This window comes from Clinocottus analis, unplaced genomic scaffold (genome assembly GCF_023055335.1).
Source record: "Clinocottus analis isolate CAN_PGR_092001 unplaced genomic scaffold, fCliAna1.0.p SCAF_7, whole genome shotgun sequence".
In the NCBI taxonomy this organism is placed as follows: domain Eukaryota; kingdom Metazoa; phylum Chordata; class Actinopteri; order Perciformes; family Cottidae; genus Clinocottus; species Clinocottus analis.
Genome location: NW_027176229.1, coordinates 19,680,100 through 19,707,681, shown reverse-complemented (window position 1 = coordinate 19,707,681; position 27,582 = coordinate 19,680,100). Strand labels below are relative to the sequence as shown.

General features: G+C 46.6%; 1 protein-coding gene across 3 annotated transcripts in view; it reads left to right on the top strand.

The window, feature by feature from the left end:
• Positions 1-27,440, top strand: part of ptch1 (patched 1) — a 54,810-nt gene extending 27,370 nt beyond the window's left edge. Inside the window, exons 13-23 of one of the 3 annotated variants that reach the window (XR_011080209.1) lie at positions 368-486; positions 1,054-1,753; positions 2,520-2,829; positions 4,153-4,295; positions 8,213-8,396; positions 10,434-10,714; positions 12,546-12,683; positions 12,823-12,965; positions 16,810-16,909; positions 17,023-18,289; positions 27,390-27,440. Coding sequence is in view for 2 of the 3 variants with exons in the window: in XM_068605112.1 (XP_068461213.1) it covers positions 368-486; positions 1,054-1,753; positions 2,520-2,829; positions 4,153-4,295; positions 8,213-8,396; positions 10,434-10,714; positions 12,546-12,683; positions 12,823-12,965; positions 16,810-16,909; positions 17,023-17,955 (3,051 nt within the window). In the remaining variant the exon portion in view is untranslated. Of the gene's footprint in view, positions 1-367; positions 487-1,053; positions 1,754-2,519; positions 2,830-4,152; positions 4,296-8,212; positions 8,397-10,433; positions 10,715-12,545; positions 12,684-12,822; positions 12,966-16,348; positions 16,385-16,809; positions 16,910-17,022; positions 20,674-27,389 lie in introns of those variants that run through there. The other 2 variants (XM_068605112.1, XM_068605113.1) reach the window with 2 other exon arrangements.
• Positions 27,441-27,582: the final 142 nt, after the last annotated feature.

Genomic DNA, 27,582 nt, shown 5'->3' with positions numbered 1-27,582 from the left:
CAGTTTGTCGAGGTTGCGTTGTTTCAAGGTGCGTGTATTTTAGGCTTATGACATCTTCACAGTCGACAATCATTTTTGCAACTTGGAACTTGTGCATGAATGGAGATGCAGAGATAATTATTGAGAAATTCCTTTCAGTTAATTACAGTTCAACCTCGGGATTATATCGCTAAAAAAAAAATAATCTTCTACTTAATTTTCATTTCCATTAGATTTTAATCTTTTAAAGCCCCGGTCTTCTCCGTGTGTACCTTCTTTGTCCACGTCATCACTTCTCTAACTGTATACAAATTCCTAATCCCGTATTTTTTGTTGTTATAAAAGCTCTGCTCACAAGCTCACATACTGCTTCCCGTGTCTCTTGCAGGCTGCAGTGGTGGTGGTGTTCAACTTTGCCATGGTGCTGCTCATCTTCCCCGCCATCCTCAGCATGGACCTCTACCGACGCGAAGACAGGCGCTTCGACATTTTCTGCTGCTTCTACAGGTGTGTGCACACACCTCCGGACACACACACATACACACACACACACACACACACACACACAAAGACGTTCTTTCATCTGATGACGGTAAACGGGCGCTCCTGTTGGTTAATTCTTCCTTTTTATGAGTTCCTCTGATCTGCGATCCGACAATGAAGGACTCTAACACTCCGTTATCTCTTGAGTTATCGTCACCTTAATCCCTCTCTGTCACAGCCTAATTACTGCTTAAGTTGTCTGTTTCTGTCTGGCTGCTTCGGTTGTTTCACTGTGTTTATCTGTCACAGTCTTTATTAAACTGAACCAGTCTGCCAGTCTGGGCATGCTTGTTGGCACAGCGGTCATATGGATCTACACACACACTATTAAATTCCCTTGTTGGATCTCAGCTCTATATTTCATGCCGTTGGCAGAGAGGAAAAACAAGTGTTATTATACTATGCGCAGATAAGAGACCGCTAAGGCGGTTAATCTTGGAAATGAATCAATCTTTCGACGTACTATTATAGAATACCATAACTGTGAATGCTTCCAGTCTTGACATTTTTCCACTGTCTTTATCGCTTTAGCCCGTGTGCCAATCGTGTGATCCAGATCGAGCCCCATGCGTACCTGGACGGGGCGGACGGGAGTCGCTACAGCCCCCCCCCCTCCTACCGTACCCCTCCCCCTTTGTACCGCACGCCTCCCCCGAGCTACAGCAGCCCCCCTCCCTCCTACAGCAGCCATGGTTTTGCCCAGCAGACCCAAATCACCATGCAGTCCACGGTGCAGCTCAGGACGGAGTACGACCCCCGGACTCAGGCCTTCTACACCACGGCCGAGCCCAGATCCCAGATCTCTGTGCAGCCCATGAACCCGGCTCCGACGCGGAGCAACCCCGGCAATGACTATTACAGCAGCCACGCCAGCGGCGGCGGCGGCAATCACGGCAATAACAACAATAACAACAACAGCAGCAACAGCGGGAGCCGAGGTAACGGGGGATCTCGAGGTTCTGCCACCTTCTCACATCATCACCCTGCTCCTCCTCCTCCTCCTCCTGCTCCTGCTGCCCCGACTTCAAGTGCCAGCTCAGCTCCTCAGGGCGATCCGGCCTCATCGACCGGCCAGGGCCCGGAGAACAACAGCTCCACGCGGGACCTGCTGTCCCAGTACGGCGAGGGCTCGCTGGGCCTGCGCTGCCTCGACCCTCCCTGCTCCCGCTGGACGCTGTCCTCGTTCGCGGAGAGGCACTACGCTCCGTTCCTTCTGCAGCCCACCACCAAGGTGAGTGCAGCGTCTCCGTGGAGGCTTCTGTGTGAGGGGAGAGCGTGTTTCGCGCTGACTTGCCGCGGTGATAATTTGAAAGGGAAGATTAGTCACCAGAGCGAATAATAGGAGGAAGTCTGGGCTGGTTGTGGTCTATCTGAGTCACATACAAGCACACACACACACACACACAGTCTGACCTCAGTCGAGTGGGTGGCCAGTCATATGAAGGCCTTCCAGGGCTGAACTCATCTGGTGGCCTGTAATTGACATTATTAGAGAATCTTGGTCTTTTCATCACACTGTCAGATGTTTCACCATATTGCCAAATGGCTTCAAGCGCTCCTCTGATGCCTGAATCCAAGACGCCCCTTATTGTTGAATAACTGAATCAAAAAAGCTGTTCTTATTGTCTTTTCTTGGCCAACGAAACTGTGTGTGCGCTGTAGCTCAAAGTTGAACCGGGCTGTTTACAACCACTTTTGATCATAATTGTAATGTTCGTCTTTGGCTAACCTCGGAGTTATTTAAAATCCCTCCAATCATCTGACTGCTTGTGTTGTTCTGGCCATGTGAGGGAGATTTTAGCGCTAATTTAAATGCGGGCTTTCATTTTTTTCTGGTGAGCTTTTGGAATATGTTGCTCACGTCCACCTTTTTAGAATATGCACCATATCCACAAGTTTGCTCCTCCCTCGTTCAGAATACGCAACATGGTTTGAGCAGTAATTGACTGATGATCCTCTTCCTCCCTCTGTGTGTGTGTGTGTGTGTGTGTGTTCAGGTGGTGGTGATTGTGCTGTTCCTCTGCCTGCTGGTAGTCAGTCTCTACGGGACCACCCAGGTGAGGGACGGCCTGGAGTTGACGGACATCGTGCCCAGAGAGACCAGCGAGTACGACTTCATCGGTGCCCAGTTCAAGTTCTTCTCCTTCTACAACATGTACGTGGTGACGCAGCGGGCCGAATACGCCCAGAAGCAGCCTCTGCTGCACCAGCTCCACCAGAGGTTCCACACCATCCGCTACGTGCTGAAGGAGGACAACGGGCAGCTGCCCCGTATGTGGCTCCACTACTTCAGGGAATGGCTGCAAGGTAAAAAAAAAACAAAAAAAAACAACCTCTCTTTGTGTCGGATGCAGCAGTAGGATTTGTCGTTATATTTTCCCTATTACTAATGTCACAGATGATTTTGTTATTAATGCCTCGTTTAACATCCCTATTCAAGTTCAGGCATGGGAATAATTTACTTCCTCTTGAAACAGTCTTGAGAGCATAGTTTTCGTCTGTGTTTTGACATAAAGCTGCAGGAAACAAGATGTTGGGCAGGAGTTCAGAAGTGGGCGGGATTTCAAAATGGACACTGACAGTAGCCTGATTAAAGTCACTTGTATCGTCCGTAAGTGGGGCTGACGGAGGAAGACGATGTGGGAGGGCGTGTTTTTAGAGTTGGCCTCAGGCAATACACAGAATGTGAGAACCTTTTGGCAGTGAAGATGATGTCTGCAGCGCAAACTGACACTCATCCAACTCATATTAGCACTGCTCCTACTAGCGTTTGTCAATTTTTCATAATGATCTATTCATCAAAAATCTGAAATATTTGGCGTAAAACAAGCACCCAGGGACCCTGAATTCATGTAGTAGGATGGCAGGATTCACCTTTGGATGGGTTGCCGGTTGTATGCCGGGCACCGACTGCCCCTGGACAAGAACATTATCTTCCACATGTCAACCCAAATCCGAGAATGGCTTAATTTTCAGCGAGGAAGCGCTGACTTGCCCGTAACGGTAAACCACATTGTGTGAGTCTGTGTGTGTGTGTGTGTGTGTGTGTCTGTGTGCGTGTGTGTGTGTGTGATGTGAGCCGGCTGGGAACCACACAGAGAGTGTGCGGGTGAGAGAGAAAGAGAGAGAACTGTGTCTGATATTGCTCTCTGCAATGGTGGGACAAATTGGAGCCAGACAGGCCTCTGAACGAGACCCAAAACAACATCTCCCACAGACGGACCACAGCATGAGCCTTGGGGGAGAGCCGAGAGGGGGAGAGTGATACACATATGGATTACAGAGTACTATAGGAAAGTAGACATATGTTACTGATATATTCCCTAATGATGGCTTTGAATCAAAAGCAGCATTTTTTTGGGGGTGGGGAGGGGCTTTTGAAGTCTTGTTTGGTGGTTGAGAATGAAACCAAGTTACTATATTAAATCAATCAGGCTTATTATAGGGTTAGGGTTAGGTTGCAGTGTTGTGTTATACCATCTTGTGCCATGCTGGGTTGTTGTGTGTTGTTGTTCTTTTTGAACTCCGCTTTATGAGTGCGGTACAGAGGAAGAATGAAGATAACAGGGCATGTAACCTTTCCCAAACATCCACATCTAACCAATCTGTTTTGTTGTGGTTTTCCTGCAGGTCTCCAGCAGGCGTTTGACAAGGACTGGGAGGCCGGCCGCATCACTTACAACAGCTACAGGAATGGCTCCGATGACGGCGTTCTGGCATACAAGCTGTTGGTGCAGACAGGACGCAGGGAGAAGCCCATCAACTTCAACCTGGTATGTGTAGGATTTAAGTCTGCGTCGGTTATTCCCACCATTAAAACTGTTTTACAAGGACTGCTATCTGAGGATATAGACACCGGTGTTAAAACTGCTTTCTCCCTTTTCCTGTGTGCATGTATGTTTGTGTGTTTTGACCAATGGGATTGAGGCTGGAGGAGCCACACCCCGGCTTAAACACCGCCCCTCCCCTCTCCATCCCGGCTTTTTCTCTTTCTCCCTATGTCTGTCTTCATCTCCTTTCGGTGATGAGTTTACCAAGCCCAGGAATTTAAAGCTCTCACTGGGGCTGCAGCCTGCCTCTGAAAAACCTATTAACTCTTCGTTTAAACCATTTCTCACACTCTGTAGTTCTGTGTGTGTGCGTGTGCAGCGCCTTGACAGTGAGACATCTTCCCTTAGCATCATGCCTTTTGAGTTTGTTAGTGATTCCAGACACAGTTCATCGTTTCAGACGTTGGAAGGCTGAAAGAAATCTGTGCACAACATAGAAACTCATGCCGGCCCCAACGGGGCTATAAATAATTTCCCTGGATTTTGTAGTCATGTGGTAAAGACAAATATTTTGAATTGTCAAAATGTAACTGAATGGATTTCGAAAAAGTATTTGCATATTTTGACTTGGTCTCACTATTCAGCTAAATGATGCTTTATTTATTTCAACATTAACATTTTTGCTGTCCAGTGCTTTCAGTGCAGCACATTACTTTTTTGGGTAGTAAAGCACCCCATATTTCATCACTCCTGTACACACAGTTATCATAATCTCCTGACAAAGTTCAGCTGTGGAAGTGAGTCCTGTCGGCAGTGTGTTGACGTCCAACAACGGCACAAGTCGAGCTAAGGAGCAGCGAAGGCTTTGAAGAGGTCCAGAGGAAGCTTCAGCGAGGCTCTGCGCTCTGTTTTTAGTTTAGTGCCACCTCAAAGAAACAACATACATGCATTGCTGCATTCCTTGGCAGGAAAATGGCAAAAAAAACGAAGATAAGGAACTAGGGAATTATAAAAACAAAATTCTTGGCCAGGATTTATGAAAACTCCAAACAAAAAACAAGCCAGGTCCTTTTCGACACTGAGATCATTTTTTCTCAAAGATAATTCACTTTGACATATAGCTCCTCTGTGTCTTGTCTTTTTATTAATATTTATGATTTGTGTGTGGGACTGTCTTCAAGTCGTGCATGTCACACAGAATGAAAGCCCCCCCACCCTCTTTCCCCGCCGCCTTTTTCCTTTTCCCCATTGCGCTGCATTGCAGCAGCATACTGCTCTCCCCATCCCTTCCACTAACCTGCAGGAAGTGGAGGCCAATCCTGGTGTGCGGCCCTGTGACATCACTTCCTGTGCCTGTGAGGGAAGTGTATTTGCCGTGAGGCGTGGGGCCGCCAGCAGAGCTGCCTGGGCTTCCTGTGACAGCTTGAAGACATACAGTTGTTGCGTATCCCGCTGTTAAATTCAATCCAGATCCTCTGGAATCCGGCTCTGTGTCTTGCCTCCCCCCCGACCCCCTTCCCCTCCACCCCTCTCTCTCCTCCTGTGCTCACACTACCACTCTTGCACTCTCTCTCCGTTCCTCCCTCCCTCCCTTTCCCCTCCCTCAGCGCTCCACTGCTGTGTCCTCTTTCAATGAGGGGAGCTGAAACACGTGGTTTCTTTTGAGGCAGCTCTGTGTGTGCATTTGTATGTTCTGAGTGTGTGTTCTGCTCTCGTCTGTCGTGTGTGCACTTTACAGCAGTAGCTGTTTTGTGTGTGTGTCTTAAAATGAGGACCAGGTCTTTTCCAACCTTGGCAAATTGCAGCGCTTGATGTTTTATTTTGATATGCCACTCTATGGATCTATGCAGAAGGTGTTCTGGCGTTGATCTGCTGCTGCTAACATTTCCCTCTGTGCAGGGCGACCATTCATTCCTTATGGCCTTGCCCGGGAGTCATATTGTTGCTTGCTATCTGTGCATGTCTTTGTGTGTGCTTTGAATGTAAGACAAGAGAAAGATAAAGCTTGGAGAGGGAATACAGAAGGAGATCGGTGTGGAGATATAGAGGAGGTGGAAAGTTTTGAAAGTGGCCAATGCTAACGCTATCAAGAGCACTTTTCTTCCCAGGGCCGGGTCTGTCCGTGGAGCTGTGCATTCTGGGTACCCGTAGGGGTCAGGGGAAGCAAGTGTGAGCAACATTTGTACAGATGTTGTGTTATTTTTATAGCTCTACTCCATTTGCTGGGTGGCATTTCCTTCAGTGTTAACAACCAGGTTAACTGCACACAGACGTGCTCAGGGACTCCAGCCAATTTTTTTATTGTTACGCTAACTCAAGCAATTTTTCTCTCCTGACCCTCCCACCCATCTAAAAAAACAACAACCTCCTCCTTTCTTTATCCACCTAACCCCATGAGTCCGGCTTCACCCCCAAAACTCTCCCTGCTTCAGTGAAGGAGGGATTTATGGTTCCTAGAAGGGAGAGTGGCAGAGCGGTGCGCAGTAATGGTTTTACCTCTCAGGAGGTAGCAATGCTAGGCTACGCTGCTCCGGTCCCACATGGGAGGGAGAAAGTAATGGCTCTGAGCGAGACAGCCATTCTTGTCTACCTACTGACCGGAGCCGTCACAGCAAGTGACGCCGACTGAAACGGCTTGGGAACAATCAGCGAGCAGACAGAAACGCTCTGTGTGGGTTTGGTTCTGATTCATGGTGGCTGGATGTCAGGAGGTTAGCTACAGGCTTTACAGAGGCTTTTTTTTTTTTTTTTTTAACATGGGTTTTATCACCCAGCTCTGGTTTCTGAGACTGAGAGTAACATTAACTATAATGTAAAAGGGGCAGGAGCAGAAAAGTCAGGGGATCACCAAAGTCATTACGATTCATTGTCTTTGCACCATAAATGTCATGGCAATCCATTCAGGAGTCACACATATTATACGGACATTGCATCCATAGAGCTGCCGAGGAACACTTATCAGGTTGCTCCTCATTTATTTTACCCAGCATAATATTGCCAGGGCATTAAAGGAGAATTTGCATTTAAGCACACAGCCATAGGTATTGTATACATTTTTGTAGACACACATAGCAAATTGCAACTTGTTAAAAAAAAAGGGTTTTAGTAGAATCAGAAATATATACTAAGGTACCCACCTGGACTCAAATGAGAGCAAAAAAAAAGCTCTGAGCAACAGGTACAGGACCCAGAATGCCAGGTTGGAGCGTGTCTAATACAACATGTATCAATGTACTGGTACATTTCCCACTATTAAAATTAATACTTGGTAGAACATTCATCTTCCGCAGCTGCTTCCTGGCAGAAAATTGCTGCAGGGCTTCCATCAGAAATGTATTCAGAGTGGTCAGGACATTGGGCCTGAGGTTGGCCAGCCAATATTCGACTGTATGTAAAGGGAGAAGCTGATTCAACATTTTCCATGTTTTAATGTGGCATGATAATTCTGGGAAGCCGTGATGAGAAGTACGGGAATTCTCAGAAAGGCGACCAGTGTTTGACTTGTTGATTTTTCTTTGGTTGGAAAGAGAGAGGGACTAATATTTGACTCTTATTTTGAAAGCTGGTCCGTTCTCTTGCACTCATGCATGTGTGTAAGTAAGCATTTCTGTGGTCGGTTCACCTGTAAAGTGTTTTGGTTAAACATCTTATTTCCACAATACCTCTTCGTGTCCAATCTATACAAAACGGCCGCAATATGCAGGCTCCGCAAAATTGTTTCAACCTTTTTTTTTTCATTTGCTAATTATTCAATTTTGAAATGTTGCTCAGCCCATTGTTCATGTGAAGGAGCGAATGTAATTCAGATGAATGCAAGTTTGTGTTTGAATGTTTGTAGAGAACACGAAAGAAGAACACTTTTTGTCTCCATTAGTAATTATATTACCATCGCTAATTCATCCCCTTTCTGGATTTTGCAGCTGACTCGTCAGAGGCTTGTGGATGCGGATGGGATCATCAACCCCGGGGCGTTCTACATCTACCTGACCGCCTGGGTCAGCAATGATCCTGTGGCGTACGCTGCTTCGCAGGCCAACATTCGCCCGCACCCTCCCGAGTGGCTCCACGACCGTACCGACTCCATGCCCGAGACACGCCTCAGCAGTAAGTCAGCATGTCCGCAACATATGCTCGAGCTAAAAGCAGGAAGCCTTACGGTGTAATGGAGTGAAGTTTTGCTTTGACCAGAGGAAGGAAATGTCAATAATGGCATTTGATCCAGCACATTAAGCTCATTTGAAATGATAAAGTTCATATATGCTGCACGGTGCAGTTGAACAAATTGCATTTACTGACATTTCAAGCCAACTTTTTGTGGGGCTCGTTGGTCTCAACTGCATCTTTTTTTTAAGGTTCCATAAGGTGGCTGCTACATGTGTGCACTGTTTACCTCTTGCGGTTTGAGTTATTGCTCCTTGTCTGCCTCTTAGCTTTAAAGTGAGGTAGTAGACTTTACAGTACCACTGCGGTGTGTGTGTGCGCGCTTGTATGTGTGTGTGTGTGTGTGTGTGTGTGTGTGGGTGTGTGTGTGAGCTCAGGTTGCAAGGCTGAGGACCAAGACACGGCTCACTGTGGTTCTTCTAATGGTGCCTGTGGTGAATGCTATAATCCTGGCTACCATGGGGCCCTAGTACTAAACACACGCACGCACACACATACACACACACACACACATTATTAAAACTCAGTGACCCTAAACCTTACACATACCCTATTTTCATTTCCCTGCCCCACACACAGACTGTAACTCGCATAAATAAAAAGTACAGTCATGTTGTTGTTTGATTCTAGCCAGTGATTTGGTGCAAGTCAGGAAGTGCACCACAGGGGAGGAAACTGATTGGATAACAAGGAGAGAGACTTGGTTTGGGTGAGAAGCACAATTGGATAACAAGCAGGAAGTCCTTTACGCGGGGGGGCGGATATGATTAGATAAGCAGCGTGAAGTGCATGACTGTGCCCCCCGGAGCAGATCTGTGTTGGCCAAAAGCCAACTGGTGTCATGATTCAAATTTATAGTTGCGATTATAACGGACCAAACCATGTTAGCAAGCGCTCCTGTCCGACGGCCCGCAGGCACTGTGGAATATACACGCTCGCTCCAACGCCAGATACTCTCAAAACGTGTCTATTTTCACAATAAAAAAAAAACCCCGATGTGGAGTCTGCCATATGCTGCAATGTGTTGTTAATTACACCGCGAGCAAAAGTCTGAATGAGCGCACCGTTTTTGACAGCACCAAATATGACTTCATGGCAGAGTGACAGGCAGGTATGCGTGTTTATGCATCTACAATAACCTTTATGCGGCGCTGCGAAGCTCGGGGTGTGGTAATGGCTGCGATTCTGACATTGTAATTACCGTGAATCACAGTTAGCTCTGACACTCTGCTGTGTCTGGAACTGATAGGTCCTCATTAGCCAGGCTGGGCCACAGACTGGCTGGGTTTGAGTCAATGGAGCTCTGTTTCGGGCTGCTCCGCCTACCCCACACAACACACACACAACACACACACACACACACACACACACACACACACACACACACACACACACACACACACACACACACACACACACACACACACACACACACACACACACACACACACACACACACACACACACACACACACACACACACACACACACACACACACACACACACACACACACACACACACACACACACACACACACACACACACACACACACACACACACACACACACACACACACACACACACACACACACACACACACACACACACACACACACACACACACAGATGTAACTGCTCTTGGAACAAGGTTAGAGAGGGAAAGCCTTGATATTGGTGGTTTGGCTGAAGAGTGTAAAAATAATTTCTGCAGATGCACTAAATGATTAGAACCTGATGCCAGTTAATCAGAATAGACAACCTATCATCTACAGATGTAATCGCTCCGAAATAATCTATTGCTCTAAATTAATGTCATCAGCATGCAAGACTGGGTGGCTTCGAAAGCCCCGAAGTGCCAAACCATCATGAATTGCTGCATGGGAGAGGGAGGGGGGTAAATAAATATCAAGTTCTCCTCCTTTTTCTTCAGTTTTTTCCTCACTAATTGACCTTCCTCCCCATTGTCTCTCCATCCAGTCCCGGCTGCCGAGCCCATCGAATACGCACAGTTCCCCTTCTACCTCAACGGGCTCCGGGAAACGGCGCAGTTTGTGGAGGCCATCGAGAGCGTGCGGGCTATCTGCGGCAACTACAGCCGACAGAGCCTCCCCTCCTACCCCAACGGCTACCCTTTCCTGTTCTGGGAACAGTATGTCAGTCTGCGCCACTGGCTCCTGCTGTCCATCAGTGTCGTGCTCGCCTGCACCTTCCTGGTCTGTGCTCTGTTCCTGCTCAACCCGTGGACCGCCGGCATCATCGTGAGTGCCGCAGAAAAGCAACAGACGTGCATACGAGCGGTTGATAATGGCCGAACAATAGCTGTACCTGCTCACCCTCTGCGCCCTATGTCTGACGGGCGTATTACTTCGGCTTTTTCTCTTCCCTGGCCTTTAATTTAATTTTTTTAATGTGTGGTCCAGAAGGCATCTAAGCGAGGACGGAGTCAAAAAGGGGTCGCTGTGTGTTATTGTAGCCTCAGTCACCAGTGTTTATCTTGTGCTGTTTTGTTAGGGCCCGTCTGTTTAGTCTAGTCCAACACTCCCAGACACCAACGTTGAAATAAATGGGGAGAGGACACAACGTTGCTCGGACAACTTGCTCCCACTCTAAACCTATAAAAACTTTGATTTTATTTCCATCCCTCCACACTCCTACGCTCCCCCCTCCTCGCACGAGAAGAGTTTCTAAGGTGACGCGCAAACACACACATTTCCCATACGCATGCTCACGGACACACACACACTTCAAGCACACATGCAGACATGTATATACTTGCGCGCAGGCAGTACAGATGTGTAAACACGCAGGTACATAATTCACAGACACGGAGCGCTCTGGTCTTTCTCTCTGGTGGGTTGTATTTAATGACAGGCAGTGGCCAGGCCACCCGAGCCCTTAAACAGGGGAGGAGGGGACCTCGTGTTCATCCTTCAGGCTTTACTAGCGAGATCAAAAGGACAGGTTATGGATAGGCGTCAAGTTTAACCATTTGCTCTGTCCAGGATCAGACCACCGCCAGCCCTCCGAGCTATTTGCCCTGAAATCCATCTCGAGCACAGAGACGGGCCTGTTTTAAACATTGGTTCTCGTGTTGTGTCGTATACAGATGTTTCCAATCCGCTTGATACTGATTGCTGTTCACACTTGAATGGGTCTCAACCGCATCTAGAGTGATCACTTGTGATGTTGTTTTGTTCTCGCCTCCCTTTTTATCTGCGGGAAAACTATGACAAAATATGAAAGGGGGAAGAGAAAAAAAAGGAAAAAACACAGGTAGAGACTTTAAAATACTGCCGGAGTTTGCCATATGATAATTAGAAGAACTAAGTCTACTAAGATCGTAAAAAATGATATAGCTTTCTTAAGATATCGCTCTACTTGGGATCAGATCACTGAAGATGCAAGATCTCTAGTGTCAACAGAGCCAGACACACACACATACACTCGACTGGACACATACTTTGTGCTCGCTCACTGTATACGTACTCTCTCTCACACACACACACACACACACACACACACACACACTGCTCCCTCCCCTGCCCACCTCAGCCCTCTTCAAAGGATTTGGGCCCCATGTAACCTGACGCCTGTCAGCTGATAATGGCATTTACTCCCAGCTCCTGTCCCGCTTTTCACTGAAGTATCCATACACACACACACACACATACACACACACACACACACACACACACTCCGACACGCATATTTTGCCCTCGTGTATAGTTTCTAAACACCTCTATATGATGGAGATATTGAGGCATATCATCCTGGTGTATTATTGCCCCCTATCTGTCATGCATACATGCAAAGTCCAGGTCAGCTGTAAATTAACACAGCACTTGCAGTGAATACTAGTTTGTTTATAATTTGGCATGTTCGTACCCCTTTTGTATATAAAAGGTATTATTATTACAATAATGTGGAGTCGCACATAAGATAAAAATACATTACGAACTTACAGAAAGCGTTTGAATTTCCTCCAAAAGAAGACAGAAAAGTTATTTATCTTGCATCTTGCGTTCATCCCCATTCAGCCTGGCTTTATATATTAACCTGCCTAACAGAAGCTCATCCCTTCTTCTTCAGGTGTTGGTGCTTTCTCTCATGACCGTGGAGCTGTTTGGCTTCATGGGGCTGATGGGAATCAAGCTGAGTGCTGTCCCCGTGGTCATTCTCATCGCCTCTGTGGGCATCGGAGTGGAGTTCACCGTCCACGTGGCCCTGGTAGGAAAACAGGACACGAAGAAAAAATATTTCATTTCAACTATTTAAGTCCTCACTTTGTCAATAATGACAACAACAAAAAAAGTTTAGTTTTTGATCCCTCAGCGACAGCGTGACATGAATTCTGTTCTGCTTGTAGGCCTTCCTGACAGCCATAGGGGATCGTCACAGGCGGGCGGTGCTGGCATTGGAGCACATGTTTGCCCCGGTGCTCGACGGAGCCTTCTCCACCTTGTTGGGCGTCCTCATGCTCGCCGGCTCGGAGTTCGACTTTATTGTCAGGTGGGTTACAAATGGCAAACCTTATGAGAAAATGCCGATTGAATGAGCTGTTACAAAGGCCGTCGCGTGGTGTCTGTGTGCCGTCAATAGACCATTGAGACTTTGCCTCAACCTGTATGTGACACAGGAATCCACCTGAGCCACCGATCATGCATGAAGGCTCTTCGCTTCCCTTCCGCCGTTCCCTTTGTCGGTTTCTTTCTCATCTTGCACCCGCAGCTCCCTTTTCATATTCCTTACTGTAAACCTCATTCCTTTCACAGCCACCAGTGACATACCTGCTTTTTTCTTTTGTTGATTTCTAGGGACTTGCATTCCAAGAAACGACATAAATAAGGCCTTTATCTTTCTCCACCTTCCACTCCCCTTCTGTTTTTTCTTTCATCCTCCTCCTCTCCCCCTTAGTGCTTCTCATGCTTGACAGTTTAAGGGAAACCGGGGGAAGGATGGAGAGTTGAAGGTCAAGAGAAGGAAGAGAAGGGAGGGAGGGGTGAGAGGGAGTAAAAGGGAAGCAGAATGAAACAAAGTAAAAAATTTAAAAAAAGAGAGAGAGGGAGCAGGAGAGTCTTCTGGCCTTTTGTAATCTCCTCCAGCTAGTTTAACGGCCCTCGCTAGACATTTATAAGCATGCGAAGGAGTTACGGGGTGCGGGGCAAGAGGGCAGTTGTGGAAAGACAGGAAAAGTGAAAATTAAAACCGACACGCTGTGGGGGGGCTCTGCGTCGGTGGCTCCTTTTGTGTGCGCGTGCTCTTGAGAGCGTTTGACAGGAAGGTAGCAAACCAGCCGCCCTACAAGGGAGGAAAATGCATGATCCTGTGCATTCTCGAGCCGAGAGTATTATGAGAAGTTTCCAGTGAGCTCACTGAACGAGTTAAAGTAGCCTGGGTCGCTGTATAATTCGGTTGACATGCTCCTTTAAGAAAAGGGAGCTCTGGCGTCCATGTGATCTTCCAGCACGCAAACTCTGTCATGTGCACAGGCCTGTGCGGATGCATGCACACCCACGTAATCACACACAGTCCCCCTAACACACACACACACACACACACCAACCTGCTCCCTGACCTCGTAATCATGGGGGTCAATGATGGCGTGCCTGCCAGAGAAAGCGCACGCAGACACACACTCGGAGAAACACACACAAACAGTCGCGCGAATGCACAGGGAGGCGTATAGACCTTCTCTCCTCACCTCCAGTGGTGCGCTCTGGTTTTGGGCTCAGTCCCGGGGCTCCATTTAAAGGTTCTGCTGTTGTCTGAGCAAACAAAGCAGGGCCCCAAGACGGTGCAATAACAACAGGCCCGGCTCGTATTTTTCTGCTTGCGCCGAAATAAATGTTTCCCTGGCTTTCCCTCGTCAGCCCTGTGAATGTTTTCACTCCAAACAGCCCGGCAAAAGGCACTCAGCCTGGTATGTGGGCTGCACGCGTGCATGCGGAGATGTCTGTGCGTACATGTGGATCTGGAAAAAGAAAAGGGGGACGTGGCGTCTAACCCCTCCTGGTGTGTGTGGACATGCTAACAGTGGTGATGACACAGTTATTTCAGGTCCACTTACAGAAACAGTTCTGATAATCTAATAAAGTAGATGACAGATGGCTGGGTGGGCTTTCAATACTGTATCGTGTGGGAAGAGCTTTGCCAGAGACCGAGTCAAAGGTGAAGTTAAACGTACTTGCTTTCGGTGCTCAATCACGACCGAACGCCGTTGAACGTGAACTTTGAGCACAAGTTCATTGGAGCGCCAGAAGGTGGCGTTTGAATAAGACGATGCAGGAAAATTCAACCGAGTGGTGACCTCTGACCCGCCTCAAGGAGTTACCATTTTGTTTAAATAAAATAGATGTACTCCATGTGAAATGTTCCAAAATGCTTTGCTCCTTGCACATGGTTGATTATTGTGCATTCACAAACCGGATTCAGAGGGTGTAGTTTTTTGCTAATGATCCTGAAATGTCATCTCGTGTGAGTCGCTTTGAAAAAACAACGACTGTCGCTGCTCTCGTTGTTGTGGGCTCCAAATGTGAACTGTTTCACCAGGTTACTTCTGTCTGCAGGCTCTGCCCCGAGTCATTTTACTCTGTCTCAGCTTCTCAGGCTACATCTTATCGATTTCATGTAACGCTGCCTTTCGGGGCCTATTGCTTTCTGTGTATCGATGTTTCTGAATACAACTCGCATGGTCTAATTTAGTGCTTAGCAGCACAAGTGTGTTTCCTTACCAGCACTCCCAAATTATCATCGAGGCATTTTGCATATTTATAAATTTCCCATCCTGTTTTCACATATTGTCAAGGGGAAGCCACCCATGCCGGGTAGGCAAGAACCAGCTCTCCTTCCTTTTGACCACTCTGTGCAATGCCTGCCACCCTGCATGCACACACACACAAACACAAACACACACACACACACACACACATTGATATAAACACCCACACAAATTAGTTATGAATGTGCGTTTAGTTTGAGGCCCAGCTGCATCGCATACCAGCACATCTACACCTCAGTTAGTCCACTTAAACCTTGACACACACACACACGCATGCACGCACGCACGCGCACACACACACACACACACACACACACACGCACGCACACAGCATCGTCAAGAGTCAGGCGAAGGGGCTCATAGTTCAACAATGTGTCCCTGATAACCTGAGAGCTTTCACCGGACAACCAAGTGAGGAGGAAAGCCCTCCCTAATGAAGAGAGCTCGATTGGAGAGAGAGAGAGAGAGAGAGAGAGAGAGAGAGAGGGGAATTCAGAGGGGAGATTGGGGGGTCTTACCTGATACATTGGAGATTTAATTAGACGGAGGGGATTGTGGAGTGGCCGGGAATGTCACAGGGGCTTAGCTGGAAAGGAGGGAGAGAGAGGCGAGGCAGGGAGGAGAGAGAAAGAAGTAAAAGAGTGGGAGAGAAAGCGACCTGGGAGGGGTGGCGCTCTGAGGGTCTCCTTCTCTTCTTCCTCGACTAAATTGTTTAAATTCTATACCCTTCACTTCATTTGTTTGCTTCTCCCTCTCTTTTTTAGAGCCGAAGAGGAGAGAGAGGCCCCTGTCCTCTTGTGCCCCCCCACCCCCGCCCCGTCCCCTCCTGCCCCAACGTCCCCCTTACCCACCTCTTCTCCACCCCCCCTCTCCCCCTTTTTTACCCTCCCTTCACATTCCTCACTGCTTTGTTTTCTCCATGTTTGCTTATACACCACACACCCAAGAGAAAGTACCCTCACCCCCCCCGCCCCCCCCGATCCCTCCCCCAACCCCTACCACCCACCACCACCCCATCTTTCTTTCTTCCTGTGCCTTTGAATTAACCGGCTCTGGCTAATTATGCTTCCCCCTTTTCTTCTCTCTCTCTCTCTCTCTCTGCTTCTTCATAAAGACTAACCCTCTTTGGCAGGACTTAGAAACACACAAGGTAGATTTCTGTTTTGCTCCTCAAACACACAGTGCATGTTTGCGTGTGTGTGTGTTTGTGTGCGTGTGTGTGTGAGGAGTGTCCGGGTGTCTTTGTGGAGGTATTATTTCGGGCGTGTGTAATGGTTGATCTTGCACATGTCTCCCCACGTCTAAACCTCTGTGGTTTGCGCAGGTATTTTTCCTCCTTTCCAACCCGCTCCATTTCTCTTCTTGTCTGTATGTGTTGGCCCGGAAAACTGTTTTTTTCTTTTAGGTCCTTGTCATAAAACTTCACCATTTGAAAAGTACATATCTTGTTTTTTAGGACGCGAGAGGAAAACATATGTAGTGTTTTTTCACCTGATGTTTACTTGAACTATTGATGAGATGAAAGTGTATTCCCCATGTTCAGCTCCTCAAGTATGTGCCTTTTCTGTGTTGCAGGTATTTCTTTGCCGTGTTGGCCATCCTAACCGTACTTGGAGTACTAAATGGACTGGTCCTTCTTCCAGTATTACTGTCATACTTTGGCCCTTATCCAGAGGTAAGAGCCCAAAATGAGTTGGTGAGAAAAAAGCGGAGAAAAAAAAAATGGCAGAATTCTTTTTTTTAAACGCTCGCTGCTGCATCTTCACCTCCTCCCTTTTCACCACCCAGGTGACCCCAGTCGATGGTCGTAGCCGCTTGCCCACTCCGTCTCCGGAGGCCCCTCCTCACGTGGTCCACTTCTCAGTCCGTCCTCACCACGCCGCCACGGCGGCCGCCACCGCCACCACCTCTGGTGCGGCCTCGGACTCCTCGGACTCTGAGTACAGCTCCAACACCACGGGGTCCGGCGTCAGCCAGGAGATGCAGAACTACCACCTGCCCTCACACAGGGGACAGACTCGAGCGGAGGAGCAGCAGTACCACCTCCAGGGGACCGGCCGGGGAAGGGCGGCCAGGGCAGAGGAGGAAAGGCGAGCGGGGTCGGGGCATCGGCGCTCGGCCAGGCAGCCCGACCCTCCTGCCTACGCTGTGCCTCTCCAGTCCTCTCAGGGTTGCGATCCTGGGCCCCAGTCTGGGACCACTTACCGTCACAGCAGCAGGGACCCCAAGAGCCAGCTGCACTGGCAGCAGGCCCCGCCCCCAGCCCGCCCGCGCACGGACGCTTTTGAAACTGCTACTGAGGCTGGGGGCCATTATGGCTCGCACGGCCATAGAGAACACTCAGCAGGCCACAGGGCCCGCTCTTCCCACAACAACCCACAGCCGAATCACCACCTCCCGCACCACCACCACCACCACCCCCCGAACCCCACCCCGTACTGCCAACCCATTACCACGGTGACGGCGTCGGCCTCCGTCACCGTCGCCGTCCACCCGGCCCCGTTGTCCAACCAGGGCCCCCCCGCTCCCTCTTACCCAGGATACACTGCAACAGACAGTTACTGCCCGTCGGGGGCGGAGGGGCCGGAGCCCGCCTTCCAGGACCCGCATGTGCCCGTGGACACCCACACGGGGGCTAGGGGGGACGACGTGGAGGCCATGGAGCTTCAAGACTTGGAGTTTGAGGCAGCTGATAGCAACAGTGGCAGACGGGCAAGCTGAGGTGAGCTTCAGACTGCTTCAGTTGGTCCAGAAAAGTGCGTTTCATCATAAAAGAACTCTCGAAACAATCTCCTCCTTTTTGTTTCCAGTCGTGGAGAACGGTAGTACGACGGCCAAAGATGGACTCCTCTGTATTACGAAGCAGCTGACCCGAAAAAAAACAAAAAAACTCGCCATTGTTGCCGTCATGGTGCTCATTCTTACTGTAACCCAGTGGATTTTGTCTTAAATATTTCTATCTATATTTAAAAGATGTATACATATGTAAATATGAACAAAAAGTAGCTATAACTCCTCATAACGGACTGGGGCTGCCATTTTATATGGTGTGTGTGTGTGTGCGTGTGTGTGTGTGTGTGTGTGTGTGTGTGAGATAGAGATAGATCTCTGATAACTGCTCACTCATCTGTGGATCTGTGCCATTAGGAAGCTTCATCTAAACGAAAAATACCTGTCAGCATTCACTGTTGCTGCTCGAAAATATTTTTTTTAAATAATATACATTTATAACTATGCAAATGTCTCTTTAAACAAAAGAAGTGATGTGTGTGTGTGTGCGTGGGTGTGTGTGTGTGTCTAGTCATTGAGTGTAGGGCTGTATGACATCACAGTCCCATTATTTTCTGGCTTATACATCGGATAAATCCTCAGAACAGACTAACATTTCCACTCATTTAAACATGAGGAAAATTGTTAGAATAATCAAACAGGCCTATGGTGTGTATATAAATATACATGTGTGTGAATGTTTGTTTGCGCGAGCGTTTATGTGTGTGTGTTCATTATTGTATAAAGGTACGCATGTTAAACTATTAATTTTTTATCACAAACCTGTGGTAGTTATGAAACAAATACTGTTTAACTTGACACGCTATGCGTGCTATTTAAGACGAGCAGATATGAAGAAAATTTTAAAAGCTGTTTTTTTTTTTATTTTGTTCTTTTAGTTATCGCCTCTGCATTGGAACCTGTTTCAGCTCTCAGCTTTGTATCACTGTCTGTTAGGCTGCTCTCTGGTCGTATTTTACTGTAAGAGGTTCTGTATCGTTTAACCCTAGCAGGCTCAAAGCAGGTTCTGCCTTCATGAGCAGTAAACCCACCTCAGAAACTCGCCCTGCCATTACAGGGACATTCACATTACTGATTCTGGAACAGGGTCAACACGGGGCACTAACTCTGTGTCTCGTGGATAAGCTAAAACTCAAGACTGTATACTGTAAGACCAGATTCAACACGGCACTTGACTGCATCTAAACTTCATCCACAGGAATATCTTGCCTCATGTAGCTCTTTATTTCTGTCCAATCAATAAGCTAGCCCATGCAGCCTGCTAAGGGGTAAGCCCTATATGGCCTGACAATGTGCTCTATGCATGTCTCAATGTATGGTATATGTGTGTATAGACATTTGTGTGTGTGTGTGTGTGTGTGTGTGTGTGTGTGTGTGTGTGTGTGTGTGCTGGTGCATCCTCTCACTCTATCTCGGCTCTCCTTTAGTAACCATCAAGACAACTGGCCCCGATTTGGCCTCAGCCGTCCCCACTGACCTCAGCTAATAAATATCCACAACAGAACGCAACGACACTAATTAGACGTTCCCTAAACTGCCAAATGGCGCAGCCCAGAGCCTCAGGGGTCAGAGTTTACACCGCCAGCCCTTCTCTCTACCAGCAATGGCCAGTTTGTATGTGTCTATGTCAGCACACATATCTGTAACCCCCTCTCCCGCCCCTCTCAGTCCAGACCCATGCCCTTTGACCCCCGTCTTTCACCCCCTCCACACCTGATTGCCTTTTTTTTTTTTTTTACACTCTCACTTCCTGTTAAACACATGTTGATCTTCCCAGAAGTCTTTGCAATTTCCCCTTTTCTGTCCCCCATGTTACATCAGCTGCTTGCATGAAATAGGTTGTTCTGTTTGTTTTGTTTTGTTTTGTTTTCTCCCAATGTCACATTGGCAGTAGCGGAGAGAATCATAGCTGGCAACTATTTTATTCATTTTTAAATGTTTTTTGTGTGTGTTTGTTTGTTTGTCTCTGTTTTCAACGTTCAATTGCGATATTTATATTTTTGTAATATAAAATGTGTTTTTTTTCTTTCATTATTGTCGTGATGCCAGTGGATAACAAATGCAGGGATTTTTATGTCTATTGAAAAAAAAAACACTATTACAGTTTAATGTTTTTACATTAATGGAGTTTGATCTGTATAAAGTGCTTACTAATGTTAAATAGGAAGAAAAGAGTATATAACATTTTACACTACAGGTCTCATCATAGCTCTTAGAGGATTTTAAAAGGAAAAAAAAAATCAGTGTGTCTTCCAGACTGCCATTTTGGTCTCGGTTGGCGTGGATGTATGCTGTTTTCAGTTACAAAGATAAATGTATGCCATATAATTTATTTATATGAAAATTTATTTTTGTAGTGTACATAGTAGTTGTCAAGTTATTTGACAGAAGTATATTTTTAAAGAGTTTATATGTAATGATATACCATAACAGAAAAAAAAAACCTTACGGTGCACACTTTCACTGCTAACTGTCTTGTGAGACAACATCTACACCTCCCATTCAGTATTATGTTCCGATCCTTGGAGAGACAGCTGTTTCTATGAGTTTGTCAAAGGCTAGCCATGAAAGTAGAAAATTGTACTAGCTCTCTAAATATTAATGTTCAAACACTGATAGAATTCTAACAAATAAAAATATTATAACTTATTTGTCTCTTTGTTCATAACTTTAATAAATGGAAACTTAAAACGATTGCTTTGGTCTGACTCTGAGTTGATTTCTTTCAAGTGTGTTTTGAACTCAAAGGAATTTGACATTTTGGGGGTTTCACTTGCGGCATTGTATTCAAATTTCCACATTATCATCTCATCAAACTCGGCAATTAAGCTTATTTCACCAAAATATCAAACCATTCCATTACTTTCTGATTTCAAGCTGTGTTTTCAGATGTTTTAGTGAGAGCCACTACAAACATCACCTCCATGCAAGTACACATATTTCTGATATTACCTTTTAAGCATGGCTACAGGTAAACATGACCTTCCCCTCCCTCCATGGTGTCCTGCAGTGTAAAACTTTGACATCTGGCCTGGAGCCCTGCAGCCCTCTCCTACAGCCCACCCAGCTCCGCCCATGCAACCCCCTCCCCCACCTCCCTCCACCCCATCGCCCCCCACCTCCACTCCCTGTTCCTTATGATTTTGATTGACAGCTTTATAGACTGCAAGGAAATTGGTTGTAGTTACAATACAGCTGGCCTGTTTGGAGTAATGAAAAAGGGCATGTGGCCTTGAGCTGGCTGCACTGATGGAGAGAGAGAGAGAGAGAGAGAAAGCGCCGTGTCAACTGCATGGGTGGCAGCGATTTATTTTCATACTTAAGCGTTGCAAGAGAAAGTTTTAGACCCCGTTGACTGGCAGGCAGCACTTTGATCAAATTACAATTCAATCGTACAGTTTGCGACACATTTCTGCCATGGAGGTGAACTGAATGTATTGCAAATGTCAATGGCTGTGTCCTTTCTAAACTACTCTAAACTCAAAACAGAGGATCCGTTTTCCCAAACCACGCTCTCAACCTGAGCCTCACAGACGCCGAGGAACTCACTGACCCCAGTTCAGCGGTTTTTGAGGCAGGCAATAGGCATGTCATTATCTTTTAGAGCCAATAAAGGCGCACTATTCTGCTGAGTGCTGTCCAACCAGCGCAAGGAAACAGGCTTACATCTTACAAATGACAGGGTGTGTTTGGAAAGGCTGGGTGGCAGGATGTTGTCTGTCATGGTTTGAACTTTTCTAACTGGGCTTAACATTTTTAGGCTGTTGCTCGGCGAGAACTCCGAGCAGAGGTGTTGCCCGCGTATGCAGATTCTAACGCGGCCATTAAAAAAAAGCAAGTTCAGGTTTTTTCAGAATTGAAAGAATGTAGTTTCATTCAACAACATGAGTGCGTAACGCTTCTTTAAAATGCAGTTTTTAGTGTTGGAATAGATTAGAACACGCTTACGGCCTCTGAAAAAGGGCCGTGCAACCTCCGTGGAGCATGTTAAGACTTTCATCCAACTCACTGATGGATAGCAGAGTGTAAAAAAAAAAAAAAAAACGCTGAAAGGTTAAATATCTGTGACCACCCCATGCATGTTTGTAGGCGACATGGTTCATTGAGTTCTAATGTTGTTAAGGTCTCTTTCACCAGCACTCCCCTCTTTTGCTGGAGGACCCTGGGTCACCAAACCAACACCCTCCCTCCCCCCTCCCTCGCCTGGCCCTGCCTTACCCTTTCGCCCCCCCTCACCTCTAGCCCTCTCACAAACACTCCGAGTTGCCCTCAGAGGTGGAACTACACATTTTGTGGAGAGTGCTTCACTGGAGCTAACAAGCTCCAGGTTGTTAATGAACGAGTGTTTCCTGTACCTGTCCTCTAAAGCCAACACAAAGGGGGTTGGAGGGAGAGAAAAATGAAGGCAGGACAAAAGAGGAAGAGAGAAGAGGCAATTAAGAAGTTCCCTCTCTCTCCTTGACTAGCGGGCTGTTCCGCCGTGGCTCTTTGCCCAGACTGGGTGACAATGAACCGGGTATATACTGTACGACAAAGCTCTTTTTTTTTTTTTCACGTGTGAAGGGAAATCTACAAAAGGCAATTATTGATTCCGCTGTTCCAGTCCTTCTTTTCCATCCGTCTGTCCCTCCCACTCCAGATTTCCATCCCTCACTCGTTCCCTGAAAGGCTTGTCCATCATCACCTGCCGGCAGAGCTAAACCCTCTGAGTGTATACTCTCCAACATGAATGATTGCTTTGTTGACATGACTGCATGGGACACACGCAAACACGCCTATCCACTCCTGCCAGATCCAGTCCAGAGTTACACCTTCTTTATAAACAATGGAGTTTGAGAATAAATCTGCAGAACACATCACATGGTGTGTTGATACAACTCCAGATCCAGACAATTTCTTTCTTCTCTTTTTTTTCTACCTCTGAGGCTTTGAGAACCATTCAACTTTGTGTGTGTGTGTGTGTGTGTGTGTGTGTGTGTGTGTGTGTGTGTGTGTGTGTGTGTGTGTGTGTGTGTGTGTGTGTGTGTGTGTGTGCGTGTGTGTGTGTCTATTAATATGCGTATGAACAAGTACTGTTTGTCAAATTTACTTTAAAACTGCTCCCAACTGCTGATACCTGAGTGACAGCATGTGAATGTAGAACAAGCATTTGAGGGCTTAAGACCACAACAAATCATTACTGTCGGTACTTTCATCATGTTTTGACTTTGAAAGGCACTTTAAACCTCAACTTTTCCATTTTTTTGGTGAGCTTCAAACATATGAATCAACATTAATTGAAAAGAAATGAGCTTATTTGCGTCTTTTTTTTTTAACGTTCTTCGTGAGTTAAATTAGAAGATTGATAGCACTCTCAATTTTACTTTATTTGAAAACTTTAAATAACGCCAGGAGACAAATGGCTTAGCTTAGCTTGACGCCTGGAAGCAATGGGAATTCAAACTTTCCGTTTTCATAATTTATGCTCCTGAAGGGATGAACCAAAACTATAAAATACATGTTAACTATAAAATACATGTAACGGTATGACTGTATGTGGCACGTCTCTCCAGAGGCTCTGACGTCAGAACAAATCATACTTCTCTTCTATTTTATTCTGTTCCATTCTGTCAGCAGTGGGTCTCAAGGTGGGTGGTTTCGGGTGGGTTTCGGTGCTGGTGCTCAGTCCCACCCTGAGACCAGTTTGACTTGGCTGGCGGCCTTATCTCCCACAGAGGGAGTGCGTTCTCCCTACAAGAGTGATCCAGAAGAATGTGAGGTCCCAGTCCCCAGTGGCCAGACTTACATAAACTCGCAGTTAGAACGCAGTTCTGTAGGCCGCAGCGGCGAATAATAACAAAATAGCCCCTTATGAGAAATATGCTCGGCATCTGGCACGTTGGAGAGCGGTAATGCACGGTTGTCTACACATTCTGAGCATATATATCTGTGCTAGGTAGTGTTGCAAGAGCATCTGTCTTCTGTTTCAGTCGCTCTCGGTTTGTTTGCCTGAAAGTGATTACAGTTGGAATTCAGCTGCCTGGAATCATTTCTAATGATCAATGAAGATTAGAGCATTAAGGGGATGGATTGGGAAAGACGTGTTTGGGAAAGGAGGTGTTAGTTAAAAGTTATCAAATGTGCAACTGGAAGTTGCTTTTGACATGCTGTCAAAGTGTGCACTTATGTGTACAGTATGCGTATACATGCATTTATATTTGAACCATTTACATTTATGAATCCTCTACATTTTGAGGCTTTTGGGACGACAACATTGGTCACTTGGTTGGTCAGATCACTTTGCTCCAGACTGGAGTATCTCTCGACACCGTCACAGGGCTTACCGTGGAATTTTTCACATGCATTCATGACGCCCGGAGGACGGGTTGCAATGACTTTGACAATCCTCTGATTTACCCTCCTCTGAACTTGAAGTTCACGATTATAGATTGCGTGTGACATGTTTTCACAGCTTTTGGGTTGGATGCATTGCCATGAAATTTGGCACACGCATTTGTGTCCCACTCAGGATGATAACACTAAACTAAGAAGGTAAACCTGTTTAGTATTTGCACGTTAGCATACTTAAGCGTTAGAGCCACTAGCATGGCTGTAGACTCAGACTCTTTTTCTGGTATTGAACACACATTTGTAACATACGGTACCATTTCAAATTGGACCAGATACATTTCATTTTCATACCCAAGTATTATATTATTTATACATGACAGCTTTTGTTGGTCACATTTACTCACACACGACTACAGCTACCCAGGAGAGAAAGTAGGAGAGAAGAAAAACGAGGGAGGCAGAGCGCCGTAGACGTTCCAAGACAGCGAGGGAACCGCTTCCAATTCTTCGAGACAGATGACATGATTCACTCTGCATTCAGCTGCTTTCAAAGGCTTCTGCTGCGAGAGCCAGAGATTGTATCTCGCACAGTCCGCAGTAAAAAGCTCAAGAAATTTGCCAAGATTATTATTACTCTGGCTGTTGTTGCCGCTTTCAGACAACGCTCGAAATGAACCGCTGATGTGTCATTTGTAATGTTTTTCACCAACTTCTTTCCAGCCTCGCATTTCTTCTGTGCGGTGAAGAATTCAGACCACCCTATACTCCAGCTTGAGATCCGGGGGCCTGAAACAAGTGGGTCAATTACAACGCAGTCAGAAAAGAGGAAATGCATCTCGCCGAGGACGGATGGAGAGAGAAAGTGAGCGAGAAAGAATAAAGTAAAAGGTGTAACCAAGTGTTAGAGAAGGGGCAAAAGAAAAGAAAAAAGTTTGGGAGTAAAGACAGATGGAAAATGGCGGGAGGAAGGGAGTGAAGGATGGGGGGCGGGAGGGGCGATGGGTGATGGTGGATGGGAGTAGCCGTATGAGAGTAATTATAATGACTGATGTTGTTTACTCCCATTTCCCCTCGCATCATTTATTCTGTGGAGGTGGAAAACCCACCCACCCTTTCTTCGCCTTACAGACGAGCGCTACGGAGCGGTGCCAAGCCGCGTCATAAGCTCTCCTCTTCCGCTTCTACTGGAAGCATTTATCCTGCCCTCGCGCGTCTCTCTTTCCACCCTCCTTCACCTATATTCTGCTTCGGTCGGACTTCTCTCTTTTTCGTTTTCTTTACCTTCGGCCTTTGTCCCGATCCGTCTCCCTCCCAGCTCCCTCTTTCCGTTCCTTTTGTTTTCATTACTGCCGTGTTGACACGGCCATGTGTGACTGCTGTGACGGGCCGAGCACATGTAAGACGTTAGCATGATGTACGGCCGTTTACACTGAAGATGACAAACTGAGGTTGGATGCTGTCATCCTTTCTTCCTTTTGTTTAATGTAGTGTCACACACACACACACACCAGATGAGCACACACCACCCACCTCTTTGTTTAAACTATGCTGTTTGTCTTTGCCAGAAAACATGCAACAATGTATGGAAACAGATGCGTCATCTAAGACACAAAGAGGGGGCAGAGGAGGGAGACAGAAAAAAACCCACAACTAAATATTTTCATCTGTGGCGGGGAATACACGATTCTGATTCTGCAAAGCCAAAACCCGGAGCGTATGATTCAACAGTTTGCACCAAAGAGGAAGGTTTTAATCTGCAGGTCATAAAAGAAATGATAGCGGTACAAATTACAAAAGGTACAGTAACGTTGAGGAAGGTCTTTCCTTGGTGATGATGGAAAACACTCTGGAATTCGCTAATGATCTGCCCATTCACAAAGAGGAGAGGGGAGATTTTTTTTTCCCCCCTTCCATCTGTGCTTATTGATTCTGGCACCATGACAGATGCCTAATGAGAAACAGGGCTGGAGGAGAGCTCTGAGGACCCCAGAGGGAGCCTCAGTCTGAATAAACGCACAGACACATGCACAGTAAATATACAATACGAATATGAGCACATTCATGCCTGTGAATGCACAAAGATGAGCTTATATGGTATTCACAGACGCCGAGAGAATGTCAAATAAATGTCGCCGACATTCAAACACACTGACCTCCACTGTGTGCCTGGAGCTCCTTAACGTTCTTTTTTTTTTTTTCTCCCATCAGATGTTATTGAGGAATGAAGATGAATTATTCATTGATGTATTCACTTGGAAAGTCTTGCTGAGCTCGCTGAGGCAAAAACACGAAACAAATAAAAAAACAATCACAGATTATGAATATGAGATGAGTAAAATGCAGCACGTAAAATAAGTGGAAAAGAAGAACAGGTTCCTGCAGAAAGGCACATGTGGCTCAACGGATCTGATGGTAGGGTTGGCGGTTCGGTTCCCGACGTGTCCAAAACTTTGAACCCCAAAAACCTTGCATGGTAACTGGGAAGTCTCTGTGAAGGGGTGAATGGATTAGGATTAAAAGCGCAGTCAATTCACTTAATGTGTTTGACCCCAGAGGTATATAAGGATTGGACTGTAATGGAGGGCGTTGAGATGGAGAGGCAGAGAAAAGAGGGAAATAATTGCAGTAAGTAAGGAAGAAAACTTCACTTAGAAGGAATATTTCTTGAATTATTGACGGAGTTGTGCCGTCCTAGGGTACTACAAACGTCCCTCCACGCACACACCTAAAGAAACATCTGAAACAGTTCAAATATCCAAGTTATTTTCCTCTATATCTTGATGCGTGTTGTGTATCAGTTATGCCACTGATCAACCAACACAAGCTGGTCTGCAAACCCTCTCACACACACTCTCTCACACACACACACACACTCAAACTTAAACAGAGACATGATTGGAGTGGAAGCTGCCAGAGAAGGATTTTAGAGCAGGAAATGTGTAATTATCGTGGACAGAGGGGCAGATAGATGGATGTGTGTGTGTTTAACACTCCCACTCAATTTCCCTGCAATCTACTGGATTAATGGAAAGCAGGTGTGTGTGTGCGTGTGTGTGTGTGTGTGTGTGTGTGTGTGTGTGTGTGTGTGTGTGTGTGTGTGTGTGCAGTGCTTGAGAGTGTGTGTGATACAGTACATCACGGTCCAAATGGCCACACAGCTCTGGCATCGGGTTGATGAACTTGGACGATGAATGAGTGACAGAGACAAAGTTGTGTTGGGGGCCGGCC